General features: G+C 42.3%; 1 protein-coding gene across 2 annotated transcripts in view; it reads right to left on the reverse strand.

Moving 5' to 3' along the window:
* Nucleotides 1-4,568: 4,568 nt before the first annotated feature.
* The window catches only part of GRM7 (glutamate metabotropic receptor 7), an 884,078-nt gene continuing 873,449 nt past the window's right edge, over nucleotides 4,569-15,197 (reverse strand). The window contains exon 9 of one of the 2 annotated variants that reach the window (XM_049766263.1): nucleotides 4,569-5,794. In XM_049766263.1, the coding sequence (XP_049622220.1) occupies nucleotides 5,441-5,794 (354 nt within the window). In that variant the 3' untranslated portion in view covers nucleotides 4,569-5,440. The remainder of the gene's footprint in view (nucleotides 5,795-15,197) is intronic. The other variant, XM_049766266.1, reaches the window with a different exon arrangement.

Raw genomic sequence — 15,197 nt, forward strand, 5'->3', positions numbered from 1 at the left:
TTAGCAGTGTAAGGAAAGTTCTTAACCCTTTATACTATGTCTCTAGCCCCTAATACCCAATTTATTGGGTCTCTTCACGACATTCTAGGGTCCAAATTTCCAACGGAACTGTCCTGTGAATTAAAACAGGAGTTAAAGGTCATATGATGTAGAATTAAATGTAAAATAGAAAGTTTTCGTGTTGGGGGAGGCCACCATAGGCACTGTGTTTCTAACCCCTTATGCCACAATGGGTCTGAAGAAGCAGGGTAGTGGTGGAGAAATAATACATGACAGTCAAAAAAGATATTCATTGGTGTCAGCTCATGTTATTCAGCATGGCTTTTCTCCACCATGAGTCTCTCTGCCATATGTTTTCTTTGCTGAGCTCTCCCTGACCTGTTCTCTTAGGCCAGGTCTTTACCTTCTTGCTGCCTATTCCATGCCTTTTATCTCTCTCAATATTTTTTTATCAAGAACCCCAACCACCAGGGTGGGGGAAGGTCCTATAATCCAGATGTGGTTTTACATACCAAAGAAGAGGTTAGGGAAACAGGAAGTTTGAGGAAGGGCCTTTTGTTAGGCTCTTACCTAGGTTCATTTTACAATATGAGAAAGGGCTTTATCTTTCCAGAGAAACATTAGCTTTTTGATCCCTTTTTCTCTGTTCTCAGAATGGACCCAACACCTGGGGTGACCCAGCATTGGCTTTTTAGCTTCTGCTTTCTCAAAGCTACTGCTCTGGAGCCTTTGAGACTTAGTTTTAACTGGTGAGATTAAGTTTACACTTTAGTTTTACCACCTGCAATAGGGAAGACCAAGTTTGCCTTGGATGGAGCTGCCAAGAGAGCAAGGTTCAGGTGTGCTGCAGTGAGTAGATGCAGTGGTCCTCAAACTATGGCCTGTGGGCGACATATTGTATTTGTATCTGTTTTGTTTCTTCATTGCAAAATAAGAACTATGCAGTGTGCATAAGAATTTGTTCATAAGTTTTGTTTTTACTATAGTCAGACCCTCCAATGGTCTGAGGGACAGTGAACTGGCCCCCTGTTTAAAAAGTTTGAGGGGGCCTGGAGAGATAGCACAGCGGCGTTTGCCTTGCAAGCAGCCGATCCAGAACCAAAGGTGGTTGGTTCAAATCCCGGTGTCCCATATGGTCCCCCGTGCCTGCCAGGAGCTATTTCTGAGCAGACAGCCAGGAGTAACCTCAGAGCACCGCCGGGTGTGACCCAAAAACAAAAACAAAAACAAAAAAAAAGTTTGAGAACCCCTGGAGGGTCCAACCCTGAATGCCCCTCAATGTGGAACACATGGCTATTACCAGAGCTCTTGCATGGATCTTTTCATGATATATTTAAAAATGACACAAAGTCCCTAATTTTCAGATAATTTGCTGGAGTTTCATAAGTGTTAACTAGCTCCTATCCCCTCTTCTCACTGAAGTGTGTCTATAGCTTGAGATGTCTTTGTGTTCTCTTTGCTTCTGGGGTTGATGTAGAGGGTAGTGATATGTGTTCAAGTAAATGCAGGACTTTAAGGAGAAACTGCTTAGAAATGATTTGAGACCGAAGTGGAAGATCCCAGAGCAGATACACAGGCTTTTGTCTCACCATGGTCAATGAGAAAGGGAAGAGAGAATGAAAAGTCTCCCAAGTTACCGGAATCTGAGTTGTGTTCTGCCATCTCATGCATGATAGGGCCAGAACTGTGCCTGAGAATGTAGCTTGCTTTGCAGGGCAATAAAGGCTCTAGGCTGGTTTTTTTTTTTTGTCTTTTATTGAGCAAGAAAAAAAAAATAACTCATGGTTGTGTTTCCTGCCATTTATGGAGTCTCTACATGGAGAAATGACCACACTGAATTTGTTTAAAATAATTGCTTTTACAATTTGTTCTAAAGTCACATGAGTCCTGGGTGGCGCATAGACCCCCACACATGGCCCCATGCAGATGGGTGAGACCCCGTTAATAGCTGAGACCCTATTCTCAGCTCTGTTTTATTCCAGAATGTTCAGTGTCTTATATGATAATTGGAGTAGCTTGCTTATTTTCAGCATGAAAATTGGAAGGGTCAAGAATGGAATAGGTATTAGGGTCTGAGTGAACAATTTAGAAGATTTCATTTAAATCAAGTTTCATGAAAGACAAGTTCATGGGAACATATCCTGGCATTAATCTAAAAACAGAAAGAGACAGGTGAGGTCTCTGGAACATTTAACTTTTCTTTAGAGGAAGAGAAAAATTACTGTAGCCCTGGGTTCTGCCTCTGGAGGATGTTTTCTGTTGATAGCACAGAGAAACCATCTTTTAGGTGCTCCAGTCACCCTTTATAACACAGAGTTGAAGACTGTATAAGTATCTTTGGATCTTATAGAATTCCAGCAACAGCAAGCATGCTCTGGACTGGTTAGAGTGAGTGAAGATTCAAAACCATCCCTGATTTTTATTATAACAATAAGAAATGGGGACTCTGGAATGTGACTAGACTGAAAGCACAACTGGCCAGCTGCTTTCCCCACTGCTGTGCTCATTCATATGTTCACAAGGCATCACTAGATGGAGGCAAAGATGGTCCGTATTGCTTGATGACAAGACAAGATTGAAAAAATACATTAGGATGTCTATCTATGTCTGAGGTTTATTATTGATCAATTCATATATAGGGGCCTCATTGATACAGATTACAATGAGGATTTTAGCTTTCTTCTTGTCTTGATCAGAATCTTGATGGTCTTAATCCTGCCCTTAGGATCCAAGGCAAGGGTTGAGAAAAGGTCTCTGGCAGCTGTTCTTTCCATTACGAAGAGAATTGCTCTTGTGACTTCTTCTGTGCTCTGGATTATGCATGGGAGTTACTATGAAGGCCCTTCTGTCCCTGCTTTGTGATAGAAGAAAATTCTCTGTCTTAAACAGAGCACCACCAGGTCTGCCCATAGGCTAAGATTCCACAGTTTTTCTTTGATTACTCAGAAAAAGCACTACTGTCAGAAAGGTGTGGAGGCCTCTGGACTATATGATAGTCATGCTGTGCTCTATTGAACCCAGGCAACTCTCCAGAGCTTTTTGCTGTATTTCCTCTGCCCTCCTATGCTAGCAGTTAGGCAATAGAATCCAGCAGAAAAAGAGCAAGGTGGAGAATATGGGTGAAATTTTCAAAAGTACAGTGAGCTAAGATGTATAGTAGGTTACCTGACTTGAAATTATGAATTGCCTGGACTCTCATCTTGCTTGAAAGTGCATTTCTGCTCCCTTGTGTTTTATTTGAAGAGGAGTTAAGGCATGGGGTAGACTTGAAGATAGGCCAGTATTGGTTTTTTTTTTCAGTCTGAGGGTGAAATGAGATTTAAGTCTATGAACAAACGTTTTTTTCTGGGTGAAGAAAGCTAAGGCATATGGAGAAATGTATAGGAGCCACCAGTGGGAATTGAAGGTTAAACACCAAGTGAAAAATGAGTTTCAGTCTGAGTTTTAGCCATTAAAATGCATTTTTGGATTTTGGGATCCAGTTCTGAGAACTCAGGACCCATATAGCCCTCTGCAAAGAGAACTCGGTGATTCTGAATCTAACTCTGAGTTGACCTGTGTTGAAATTTTCTTTCTTTTTGGGTCACACCCTGTGACGCTCAGGGGTTACTCCTGGCTATGCCCTCAGAAATCACTCCTGGCTTGGGGGAACACATGGGATGCTGGGGGGATCGAACCACGGTCTATCCTAGGCCAGCCGCGTGCAAGGCAAATGCCCTACCGTTGTACCACCGCTCTGACCCTGACCTGTGTTGAACTTTGAGAAGCCCAAGTATTACACTTAACATGGCTACAGCTTCATCTTTGTCTGCATGACAAATGAATATGTGTTGTGTATGTAAATATTTCAGGGGATTATTATGTTACTGACCCTACCCTAATCATGATTGTGCCCTACCTTAGGGTGTGACCTGACATTCTGCCCCCACCCTAGGGTGGTACCTGATTCTGCTTCCACCATTGGGTGGTATCTGATCCACCATTGGGTGGTACTTGATAAAGGGGGATAAAAACAAGGAACCGCTGAGCTAAAGCCAGTCCTACATGGCTTTCTCAATCATCATCAGTCAAACTATGACTGAATAGTGGCAAGATGGCTTATTAGAAGTCACAAAGTTGGGACCTATATTTGAGTCTGTGTAAGGCGAGAGGCTTTTGGCTGGAACTTATGCTGAGTCTTTGGACTTCATGAATAAATTCTTTATAGTCATTACTTTTGCATTGTTAGGTCTCTTAGTTTAGGTTTATGAGATGCTCATCTTCTCACTAAATGCTCCCAGATCGCTGTTTCTTGACACAAGTACATATACTTTATTTTCTCTTTTGCCTGGCACTCTTGCTAGCTTTGACAGGTCACACTGTTAAGTATGGAGCAGACAATGCCATGCATGGGTATTGTGTTTTTTCTTGGAGTTCACAGTGCCTGTGGCTTTGACTACTACACATTATTCAGAAAATATTAGCAGTGAGTGCAAGCCAGAGAATCAACTCAATCCCTGACTTCTGACTTGATGAAATAAACTGTAATTGAAAGGGGATAAACAACTAAAAATATTTATTGCAGGAAATAAAAAAGTTAACCAAAGTATTTTATTGATACATTCGTGGACAATATCACAGAGTTGAAAGAGAATGGAAAGGGACTTTTTCAGCGAGGGTTGTCTTCCCACTAAATTGGCACGGAAGCAGCAAGTTTAAGGAAAGTACTTATTACAAACAGTAAAAAACATACATGCTTTTTTTTCTTTTTTTTTTTTTAAAGTCCTCATCACACTGGTCAGTCGTTGGGGGGGGGTTGGGCACATGAACAGAACCTCAAGACATGAAAAATCCATATTTCTTTTCTTCAAATAGCTTAATAATTCTTAAAATTATTGCAAAATATCCATATACCCTAAGGAAAATAATAAAAGAGAACACAAATACGAATATCAAACAGAAATGATCAGTGTACTGTGAAATACATTACCGGCATGCATTCCCAAGTCCAAGACCTCTTTTCAATTCCACCCATTCTGTCCTTTGGTCGGACCTGCGAACAACCAGATAGGGGGGGGCCGACTTTCTCAGCACAGTTTTTGGTCTTTAAACATCTTTTTTTGTGTGTGTCTTAAAAAATAAAAAGAAGAATAACATGATTTGCAGCAGCGTTTTCAACTGAAGCAGACAGTCCTGGGCCTAGAAGTAGTAGTTACTTGAGTCTGCCGCCATCTTTGTGAACTGACACTGGCTTTCTAAATCCCCCAGTATTTGGCCGTCGAGAGAACAGGGGTTGATGGAAAACAGGGCATTCGAAAAACAAACAAGGACCTGAAGTACAACATGATGGCCAAGTGCAAAAGTCCTCACGAACTGTACAGAACATTTGGAACCCTTGCTGCCTGGAAGTACAGACACGGAATGACAGATCAGCCCCCCTGGACCACCAGAGCCACTCCACTCAGTATCTTCCAAAGAGCTGGGGTGGTGCTTGAGTCTCGAGTCGCCCTTCAGAAGGGAAGGACCAAAATGGCAGCTGAGGTGGCTGGCAGTGCTGATGCCAGTGACTCAGGAAGCCAAGAGCAAGTAAGACTATTTCAGGAAGCAGCTGTAGGACAGTTGGACCTTCTAACACTGGCCTCCCAGCTGGGGAAGTGCCTCCAGTAGATGGGCAGCATGGGCAGGACAGCAAGTGTCCTGTGTCAAGTTGAGTGACACAGGAATGGAAGATCTTCCTGCTCCTGGTCTCCATGGGATGGAACAGGTTAGATAACCAGGTTATTATAACTGACGTACTTCTTTTTTGCAGCAGGGCCTGAAAGAAAAAATGTGAAAAGGTCAATGGTGGCAATAATTCTGTTGAAAAAGGCAATAGGATAAGTAGGGATGTGAAATCTGGGTGCAGAGTTCTGGGGGGTATTATAGGACACATCAAGGAGGACCTACATACCTTTGGAGAATAGGACTTGTTATAAGGTGAATCACAGGTATCTGAACAGTTCCACAATTATCCAGTCATCTCTGTTCAGGGGTATTCCAACCTCTTGTGTAGGCTGACATATCTGTGTGTGGCTACCACATTTTCTAATGTACCAGTCCTAAGCTCCTGGCACTTTACTGCTTGCAGTATACCTCACAGTTATATATGTCTCCTAGATCATCTCTTCATAAATGACCCCTGCTTGGGAAAGTTGGGTGCTAAGAGCTGGAATCAAATATAGGCTGGCAATGGAGACGCCAACAAGAGTATCTTTTCAGTCCTGACTCACACATTCCTGTCCTGGCACCCCACAAATTCAACTCTTAGATTGTTGCTTGGAGGAAGTTGTAAATGACTGTTTTGCAGACCAATTCCTTGAGAGTTGGAAACTCCCTTACATGTGTCTGGAGTCTTCCATTGCTCCAGTTATCTGCTTTCCTTAAACACAGGGCACAGGAGTTTCCCATTCACTTGCATAATGTCAGGACTCACCCAAATGCACACATTCCTTCATTTCTTCATGTCTTCAGTTAGTAACAGGCTGCTTTTCAGACCCAGGGCTTATCAAACCCTATCCTGTTACTCATTATGAAACAATCACCATATCTTAAAGTCAGTGTCTGCTTTATGTTCTAGATCTCAACCTTAAGAGAGAACCATTGCAGGAAGATGTATGCCTTAGTCACAAAACTTAGCGCCACATACTAGCTTTGGTGGGATACAAGATCTTTGCTTTCTGGCACTCACCCAGCTTCTGCCCCTGACTATTTCTAGCTGCTAAATTAATGCTCCTTCATCAGTACACTCAGTAGTGATTGAGAAACCACAGTAACGATTGACCATGAGTTTCTGAACTGTTGATAATGCAGCCAATGCGACTGAAATGTGGGTCCATACTTTCACCACTACATAAAGACTTCAGAGGGCTTTCTAGGTCTGGAATTGAAGATTTTCTTCTCTGTTGAATTTTATTGTGTGTGTCAGGTAGGAGTAGAGGAACATGGAATGCCATGAAGTCAGAGGATACACAGAAAAGCCATATCACAAAGCACATCTGTGCCTCAAACTTCTGTATCCTGAATTCTTTGAGATAGTGTTCACAGTTATTACCATTGTTGGGATCCTCTGTGGTTGTGGCAGAGCTATAAAACAGCTTCTGTGTGGGAAAGAGTCTCAGCCTTTCTTCTCAAAAGCCAATAGACTAATAATCCCCAGGCTCAGAGGCAGGGCAGAGAATAAACAAACACAACCAGAAGGGTTGGGTTGACCCAACTCTGTGCCCTTCTCTCTTGTATGCTTGATTAAGATTGTTCTCTAAGATAAACTGTCAGGGGAAAGCAAAGCAAAGCTCATTTAAAACTCCTCAAAGAGGTTAGCTTGAAAGAACAATTCCTTAGAAACGATCTTCCTACAAATAAAACATTGGAAAATTCCATCCTTGCATTGCGAGCTCAGCTCTGCAGGTTAACACTAAATGATTAACAAGAGAATTGCATGTTTCTGGAAAAAGCAGATAGGTGGTTATTGTGGATATGCACACGTCTTGCCATGACTTTCTCATGTCTGCAGACAATTGGAAGTGAAAGCTAATGATTCCTGTTTTTCAAAGGAAGTTTGGGGACTCTGAGGGGTCAAGGACACCAAAGCAGGTGGATATTTGCTTGTACCAGTTGCTCTGTTGAGCTATCTGATTGGTCCTGATCAGCATGGGCTTTACCTGGAGGTTGAACTGAGATATATCAGGCCACACTTAAAATGAATGTGACATGGAGACACTAATCGCTATATTCAGCTGCAGTGGCAGAAGTAAAAAAATATTAATTGTGCATATCTTTTTTTGAAGTTTTTAATAATATATTTATTTAAGCAACATGATTACCAACATGTTTGTAGTTGGGTTTTAGTCATATTTGTGTGTCTATATCTTTAAATAACTGAATCCTACACACAAGGATCCTTTGCACCTGTTTTCATGGTACCTTAACCTGGGACTCTGCAGCAGATGTTAGCAGAGCTATGTACAGCCTGTCACACGTTATGTTATTCTCTGATTCATGTCTGCTGGGTTCTGTCTGATGACAACTTTTAGGCCATTGGAGGCTTTCGAATAAATAGAACAAGTGTTTCAGATACTAGATTGTTGCTTTGTTTATTTGTTTAGTCAGGTTTATGGCCTAGGGAAGAAAAAATAACTTCACTCAAAATAGTTGTGCTGAAAATGAGCACTAAGGAAAAGACACTTTTTACTTGTGGAGAGTTGTACACTTGGGTTTTAGGAAGAAGATCAGAATCCTGGCAGACTTGCTGACAAAGTTCCCTGCAGCCTCCAAAACAGATATAATGGAGGCTCATAATTCTTTGAGTGGATTTATCTGGTATCTGGACAATGTTCCTGTGTCCTAGGAGGGAAGACCTGAGAAACTAAGTTAAAAGCGATGGGCAACGAGACTTCAATTTTAACTTGCTGATGTCTTTCTTCCTTTGCTTTATCTTCTTTCTTTTTTCCTCAACTCTCTTTTTCCTTTCCCTCTCTGTTTCTCCTTCTGAAGGAGGTTCAGATCCAGAATTACTCAGGGCCTTAATTCTGGCTGTAAACTCATAGATCATTCCTGGAGAGAGGGCATGATCACCATATGTGGTGCCCGGGATTGAACCTGGGTCAGTCACATCCAAGGAAAGTGCCATTCCCACTGCAGTAGTTTTCTAAGCCCCATTTCTCTGAACTATTAAGTCTCACATACAAATTGCTTCAACAAAGTAGCCTCTGACCATCCAGATAACACAAAGGGAAGCAAAGAAGAAGGCAGAGGAGAGAGAAAAGAGCAGATAGGTCTTTGTGGAGAAAGACAGAGTGTGGGGGAAAGTTGAACCAGTTCAGAGAGGCACTTCTTTCTTATTTTCAAATAAGGTCAGGAACCTCATGGTTTTCTAACAGCCCACCTAGAGTCCTATTGACTTTAAGAAGGTAGAAATATTTGAGAGGAGGGAATTCTGGGTGAGCATGTGTCTAAGATGATTTAGTGGTTATAGATCCATTACCCAAGAAGCAGAGTGGTAGAACCCAGTTCTACATCAGAGCCTTTGTCTCATTCCCACCAAGACCATGTTCTGATGTAGCTCCTTTCTATTAGCATTTGTGGAACCATTAAAAACTTATTGTGCCACTTAAACCCATCAAACCTAGCACAGAGGTTGTGATACATGCCTAGCATAAACTCTACACAACTACAATTCACCATAGCTTATAATATCACAAATATTGAAGGCCCACCTGGCTAAAAACTGGCCACAAGGATCCTATGCCTCATGAGAACTGTTGGGTGCCCCTTCATCAAGAAACAAATAACTCATAATTCTTCATCACTCTCTTAGCCTGGAGAAAATGGGGAAATAAATTTTTGCTTCTGCTGTGGAAGGAGGCAATGGGTATTTTAGTCTTGATTTAACACTCAGATATCTACCTGAAAAAAATGAAGTCCAGGCAGAGGTTTATAGGGTTCTTTTAAGACACAGTGAAAACCAAGTTTCTGCTCTGAAATCTCTTTCAGCTCAGTCAGGTTAATAATTTGATTTGAGTTTGTCTATGAAATCAGCCTTGGGTAGAGCTTGAAAGGAGCTGTGCTACTTGTATGTCCTGGAGCCATGACTTCTATTATCCTATACCATGTCAGACTGTTGATGTGAAGAACACCATGGTTTTATGTGGTGTGTCCATGAGGCCCAGAAAGGGTGCCCAGAGAGTCTTCAAGTACCATTCAGAGTCCCTTCTTCTTCCCTATTTTGCAATGGTAGAAATTGCCCCTATGTCTATAGGGACACTAGAGGCTTTGAGAAAGGCTGAGTGATGTCAGAAAGTTGTCCCTGGGTATTAGGAGAACTAGAGGCTTTGAGAAATGCTGAATGATGTCACAATAGCTGGTATATCTTAGCAGTTCATGGGCAAAGTGATTGATGAAAGCAGAGGAAAACAGCCAGTTCTCTGTCAAACACAGTTCAGTAGGAAAGTAGAGCAAGAGAGACTGAGGTGGCTGCAATATTCTGAGCACAGACCCATGCGTTTAAGAATATTCTTCTCCAGATATTTCAATATAGATATGCCACAGGGAGATCAGTACTGTGGGGCCCCCAGACAGAAGCAGAGGGCATTGTGGATAGATTATATTCTCTCTGCTTTACTTTTTGAAAAGTGGGTATGAGAGTCTCAACATCTAGGATATCTTGCAGGACCCTGAAGTGTGGGGTGGGTGACCAGCACAGAAGCCGGGGGTGCACATTTTTGAGGTGTGCTCGATGTGACCCACCTTCCTGTATGCCCCAAGCATCTCACACTGCAAAGCCAAGGGTCAACCTCCCCAGGAAACCAGGCATAATCTTGAGGAGACCACTGTCTCTGAAGAAGCTTAATGCAGTATCAAAACAGCTGGTGCATCTCAGGGCTCATGGACAAAGGGATCTGTCAGTTCATGGTGACACACTTTCTCAATGTCCACTACACTGACATCGTTAGCCCCTGTCTTGTCCTAAACACTGTGGCATTGACATCTGTGCTTTGAGACAGTGCCAGGGTGGATGACTGGGGCCCAACAATTTCTATTATGCAAGAACAACTGTTTCTGGCTGCCTAGAGGCTCTGAATCACAGAATCAATGTGGCCTTCCCACCTGCCTCTGACCCATGCCAGTCATGGACAGGGAAACCAGCAACCATTGATTCCATGCAGCCTGTGGCCACTTCAGATTTGCTCTCAGCAAAATCAATCACTCTCTAGCAATTGTAAGTGTGCATTTATTTACATCCTGCTTTCATCCATTTAGATTTAATAAATTGGATTTTTCTTGATGAGTGGCATCTGAGCATCACTCGGGACCTGGAGCAAGTTAGTCCCTCATTACTTGTGATGCTTCATTTCAGTTCAGAATCAACCAATTCCGTGTGGCTGTGAAATCAGAGCCAGGATAGGGTGACTCCCAATCTGCTTCTCTCCAATCAGTTTGAATATCTTGTTCATCTGGATGCCCTGAGATGTGACAAATGGAAATCCATGCTCTCCAGGAAACTGCACGAACCTTATGCACCACACAACCTGTGAGAGCTCAAATGAAGGCCTCTGAAGAATCAAATAATTAATGATGGGCCTGGATTGCAAAGGATGGTGATGGATGGAGGTGGATTTCTCTCTGCCATCCCAGGCCATGGCTCCGCAATCCCCATACAGCTGGCGGGTCCCAGGTTTAGGTGAACCGGGGAATCAGACTCATCCAGAGACAGGCATCAGGAAGCATCAACTTTATTCATCCCTATCCACCACATGTGTGGTTTCTATCATAACCTTTCAAGCACAGCCATTCTTTGCTAGCCATGCCTCTTAACTCCTTTCAGCCATCTTCCCTTTGACCTCCATGCTGGTCAAAGACCAGAACGCAGAGACCCAAAAGCCAGAGAGCCCAGCAGAGCCAACGGCCTAATCCCCTAGCTCAAAGGTTTATCTACTTATTCCAAGACCCCTCCCAGGAATGGGCGGGGTCTTGCAGGTAAGGTCACACCTAATATTCAGTTCCCAAGACCCCTCCCAGAAATGGGCGGATCTCAGATAGGTACACCTGCAGGCCTCCACTGTATTTTGGTCAAAAACCAGTGGGGGTAAGTCCTGGCAAAAAGGGTGCCCAGGGGCCCTCTGAAGAGATTTTCTAGGAGCTGAGAAGCATTTTGGTTTTCTGGAGGTGGCCCTAATGCTATGAGACCAGGTGTAGTAGTACATTTGCACTGGTGCAAGAATCAAGTAACGGTATGGAGCTCCAGGACCAGAAATCTTAAGATGTTTTTAACCCAACAGGTAGACAGAACCACACTTGTCTCATTCAGCACCCATAGTGCAGATTGTGGTTAACTGTCTGCAGGTTTGGGCAAGAAGCACTGAGGAAGCCAGAGAGAGAGCACAGCAGTGGGCCATTTACCTTGCATGCAGCCAATCTAGGAGGGACCTGGTTTGATTCCTGGCATCTCATGTGATCCCCCAGCCTGCTTGGGGCGATTTCTCAGTGAAGAAGCAGTAAAATAACCCCTGAGTACCCCTGGGTGTGGCCCAAAAACCAACCAACCAACCAATCAATCAATAAAAAATTTTTTTTTTAAAAAAAGAAGCACTGACATCTTTGTGCTCAGCACACCCATTTCCCCTCTAGGGAGCCATCACAGGCAGGAACTCTCAGGGGTCTTCAAACTACAAACTACAAACATTTATTCCCATTTTGTTTCTTCACTTCTAAATAAGATACATGCAGTGTGCATAGAAATTTGTTCATAATTTTTGTTTTTACTATAATCTGGCCCTCCAACAGTCTGAAGGACAGTGAACTGGCCCCCTGTTTAAAAAGTTTGAGGAAGCCTGGAATACAGGATGTGGTTGTACATGTAGAAAAGACCCAAATGGACAGTGAGTAGGGTACCTGGCTAATTTAATTCCAGAGCAAATTTGTAGCTGAAAACTGCATTAGCAGGCTTTGGCAACTATTTTCCCAGAGGGCTGGGGTGAAAGATAGTCAGGGAGGCAAAGGACAGTGGGGCACAGCAGACCACTCAATGGTACCACCGCTCTGCTCTATGAGCCTCTTGGAGGAGTGGTGTCTTGAAGACTCAGCCTCTTGCTAAACCAAGTCAGTATGGCTCTTGAATGGTGGGTTCTGCATTTCACAGTCCCCAGAAGAGATCTCATGGCTGGCCCCAGAGCCCAATCAGGTCGACCCTTCTTCCTGGACTTTGACTCTTGTAACTCAATTTAGGAAGGTCAATGCTGGGCTAGCCAGATAGTTGAGGAGTCAGTGTTGTGTGCATGAGTCCAAGAAGAGCCTGTTGCCCTTTGCTCCAAGAGGGACAAACACACCAGAATGTACATGGGTGAAAATGTACATGCCTGCTTAAAACCTTCTTTCCACAAGAACAAGAGGAATAAAATGCAGTCGTGACCAGAGCAGAAATCTTTGAGCAGCAAAATCCTGCAGTTGGAAACATGATTCCCTATCTCCATTGTGTTTCAGTGAATGCAATCACTCCCAAATAAAGTGGGAGCAGACTCAGCCTTCTGCCTTCAGGGGAACCTCTCTTTCCATTACTGGCTGACCAATGACTTTTGGCAGACTCCAGGCAGCCACAGATGCTTCCGGAGCACAGAGATCAGCTTTTTCAGAACTTCTCTGGTATGTGGATCCGTGATTCATGGAGCTTATTGCAATATCTTCATTTTCTGCATCACTTCTCTAATGGCCAGACCAGTGTGCATATAGTAGAAGCATCCACACTGGTGTCATAAGACGGACTGTTGCAGGTCTTTGAGCAAGCTCCAATAAAACCAACACCAGTCGTTTTCATATCTTCTAAAATCTTCCAGTTCTCTTGTTTTCACATGGTACAACCCTTCAGTGAACATATGTTTGGAACTTCAGGTGTTGTCACTTGGCCAAGAAACTCAACAACAAAAAAGATCTAATTCTCATCTTTTAATCATGAGATACCTGACTCAGTATCGATAGGGTAAAAAGGAGGAGCTTATGCCACAATATTCTAGTTTGCATTACAGGAGCATGTAGCAAATGTCAGTAAATCTATGTCAAACTTGTTGCCCTGAGAACTTGTTTTGTCTTCTAGATCCATTATGGAAATGGTTATAACCTCTAATTTCAGAATTGCTTCTTTTCAATTCTAATAATTCAAAGTTAGGGAGGTGGATATGAGGTAAAAAGCTGTTAATAAACCATCAATGTCTCTCAGACTCTTGCAACAAAGTCGGTTTTAGAAAATAAGTAAGAATATTGATTGTCTCTGGCTTTGGACTTTGGATAAAATGTTTCTTTGAATCAGATGTATCAGGGCAATATGACTTTAAACTGGAGATATGATGTAGATCAGGAGTCTTATATTTAATGATTATATTTGTTTTATTTATTTTTGAAATATATAAATATGTCTATAAAATAAAATTTTTAGTTATAACCATTTTGTATTACAGAATAATCTATTATTATATTAAATTTTATTTTATTAAAGCAAAAAAAAGAAACTCATTTTATTTTAGCATTCTTCCCTGTGTTTTATCAAGATCCATTTTATAGAAATATTAACTATTTACATTTGGAGAGAATTTCAAAGTGGTCAAACCAGGACATTTGATCCTAGAGAGGATTAAAAAAAAATCCAAAAATATCTTCTCGTTAGAAAACAGAGAGAAAGTACAGGTCTATTCTTGGAACTGACAGTGTCCAAGGAACATTTGAGAACTGTTGGCCACACCTGCCATCTATAGACCTTCAACTGTAGATACCAAAATGAACTTAAGTCCCTTTCACCATCCTCACCTTAGCAAAGGAAGAGTTAAGTTATGCTAAGCAAATTTATCAACAATGTGGGATAATGGATCATTGAAAATGAGAACACCAGTAGATTAGAATGACACATTAGTAGCTTCCCCATAAATACAACCCCATTTGTACTTAGAATTGAGACAAGCCATCAGAGTAAAACCAACCTTTACCCCAGAAGAGCAGACCTGCAGATGGACTATTGGAAATTCAAGTAGGACAGAGGCCACTCACTTCCAGCATCATGATGTCCCTTGTTGTTCCACAAACAAACTTAGAGGATTGTTTTTCCCAAGAGACAAAAAACTCAGCGCTGGGGCACATTCTATCTGGCACTCTTCCTATCACCATGACCCCGCGACTCTGACAGGACAAGCAAATGAGTTAGCGCAACTTAGTCCTTCAAGACTCTTGAGGCCAACCTGGCCTCAAGTGTCAACTAAATTAATCTTCTACACGCTTTACCTCCATATTCACACAGGGATCATGGTAAAGAACCAGGTAAAACTCCATAATTTTGAGACTCCCCTTTTCTTAAATGAGAAGTAAACCAAGCTGTGAAAGATTATGGGTTCACTGGTTCCTACATAAAGTTGACCATCTCTTCTGAGAAGTCTGGCAGCTAAGTACATGGCCCTAAACACTTGCAGTATCAGTAATAGTGTTGGAAATCTCTGGGCAACATCATTTCTTTAATGCTGTTATCCCTATAGGAACACAACAATTTAACAGAATGAACAGCCAACCGAAAGAGCTTACTACACCTTCTGCCATTGTATTAATGACTTAATTGGAAATAACAATTCTTTTCACAAAGAAATGTGATTGATATTGTACTTTTTTGTGTGGGGCACACCGAATGACACTCAGGAGTCACTCCATGCTAT

The sequence above is a fragment of the Suncus etruscus genome, chromosome 20 (assembly GCF_024139225.1).
Source record: "Suncus etruscus isolate mSunEtr1 chromosome 20, mSunEtr1.pri.cur, whole genome shotgun sequence".
Classification (NCBI taxonomy): domain Eukaryota; kingdom Metazoa; phylum Chordata; class Mammalia; order Eulipotyphla; family Soricidae; genus Suncus; species Suncus etruscus.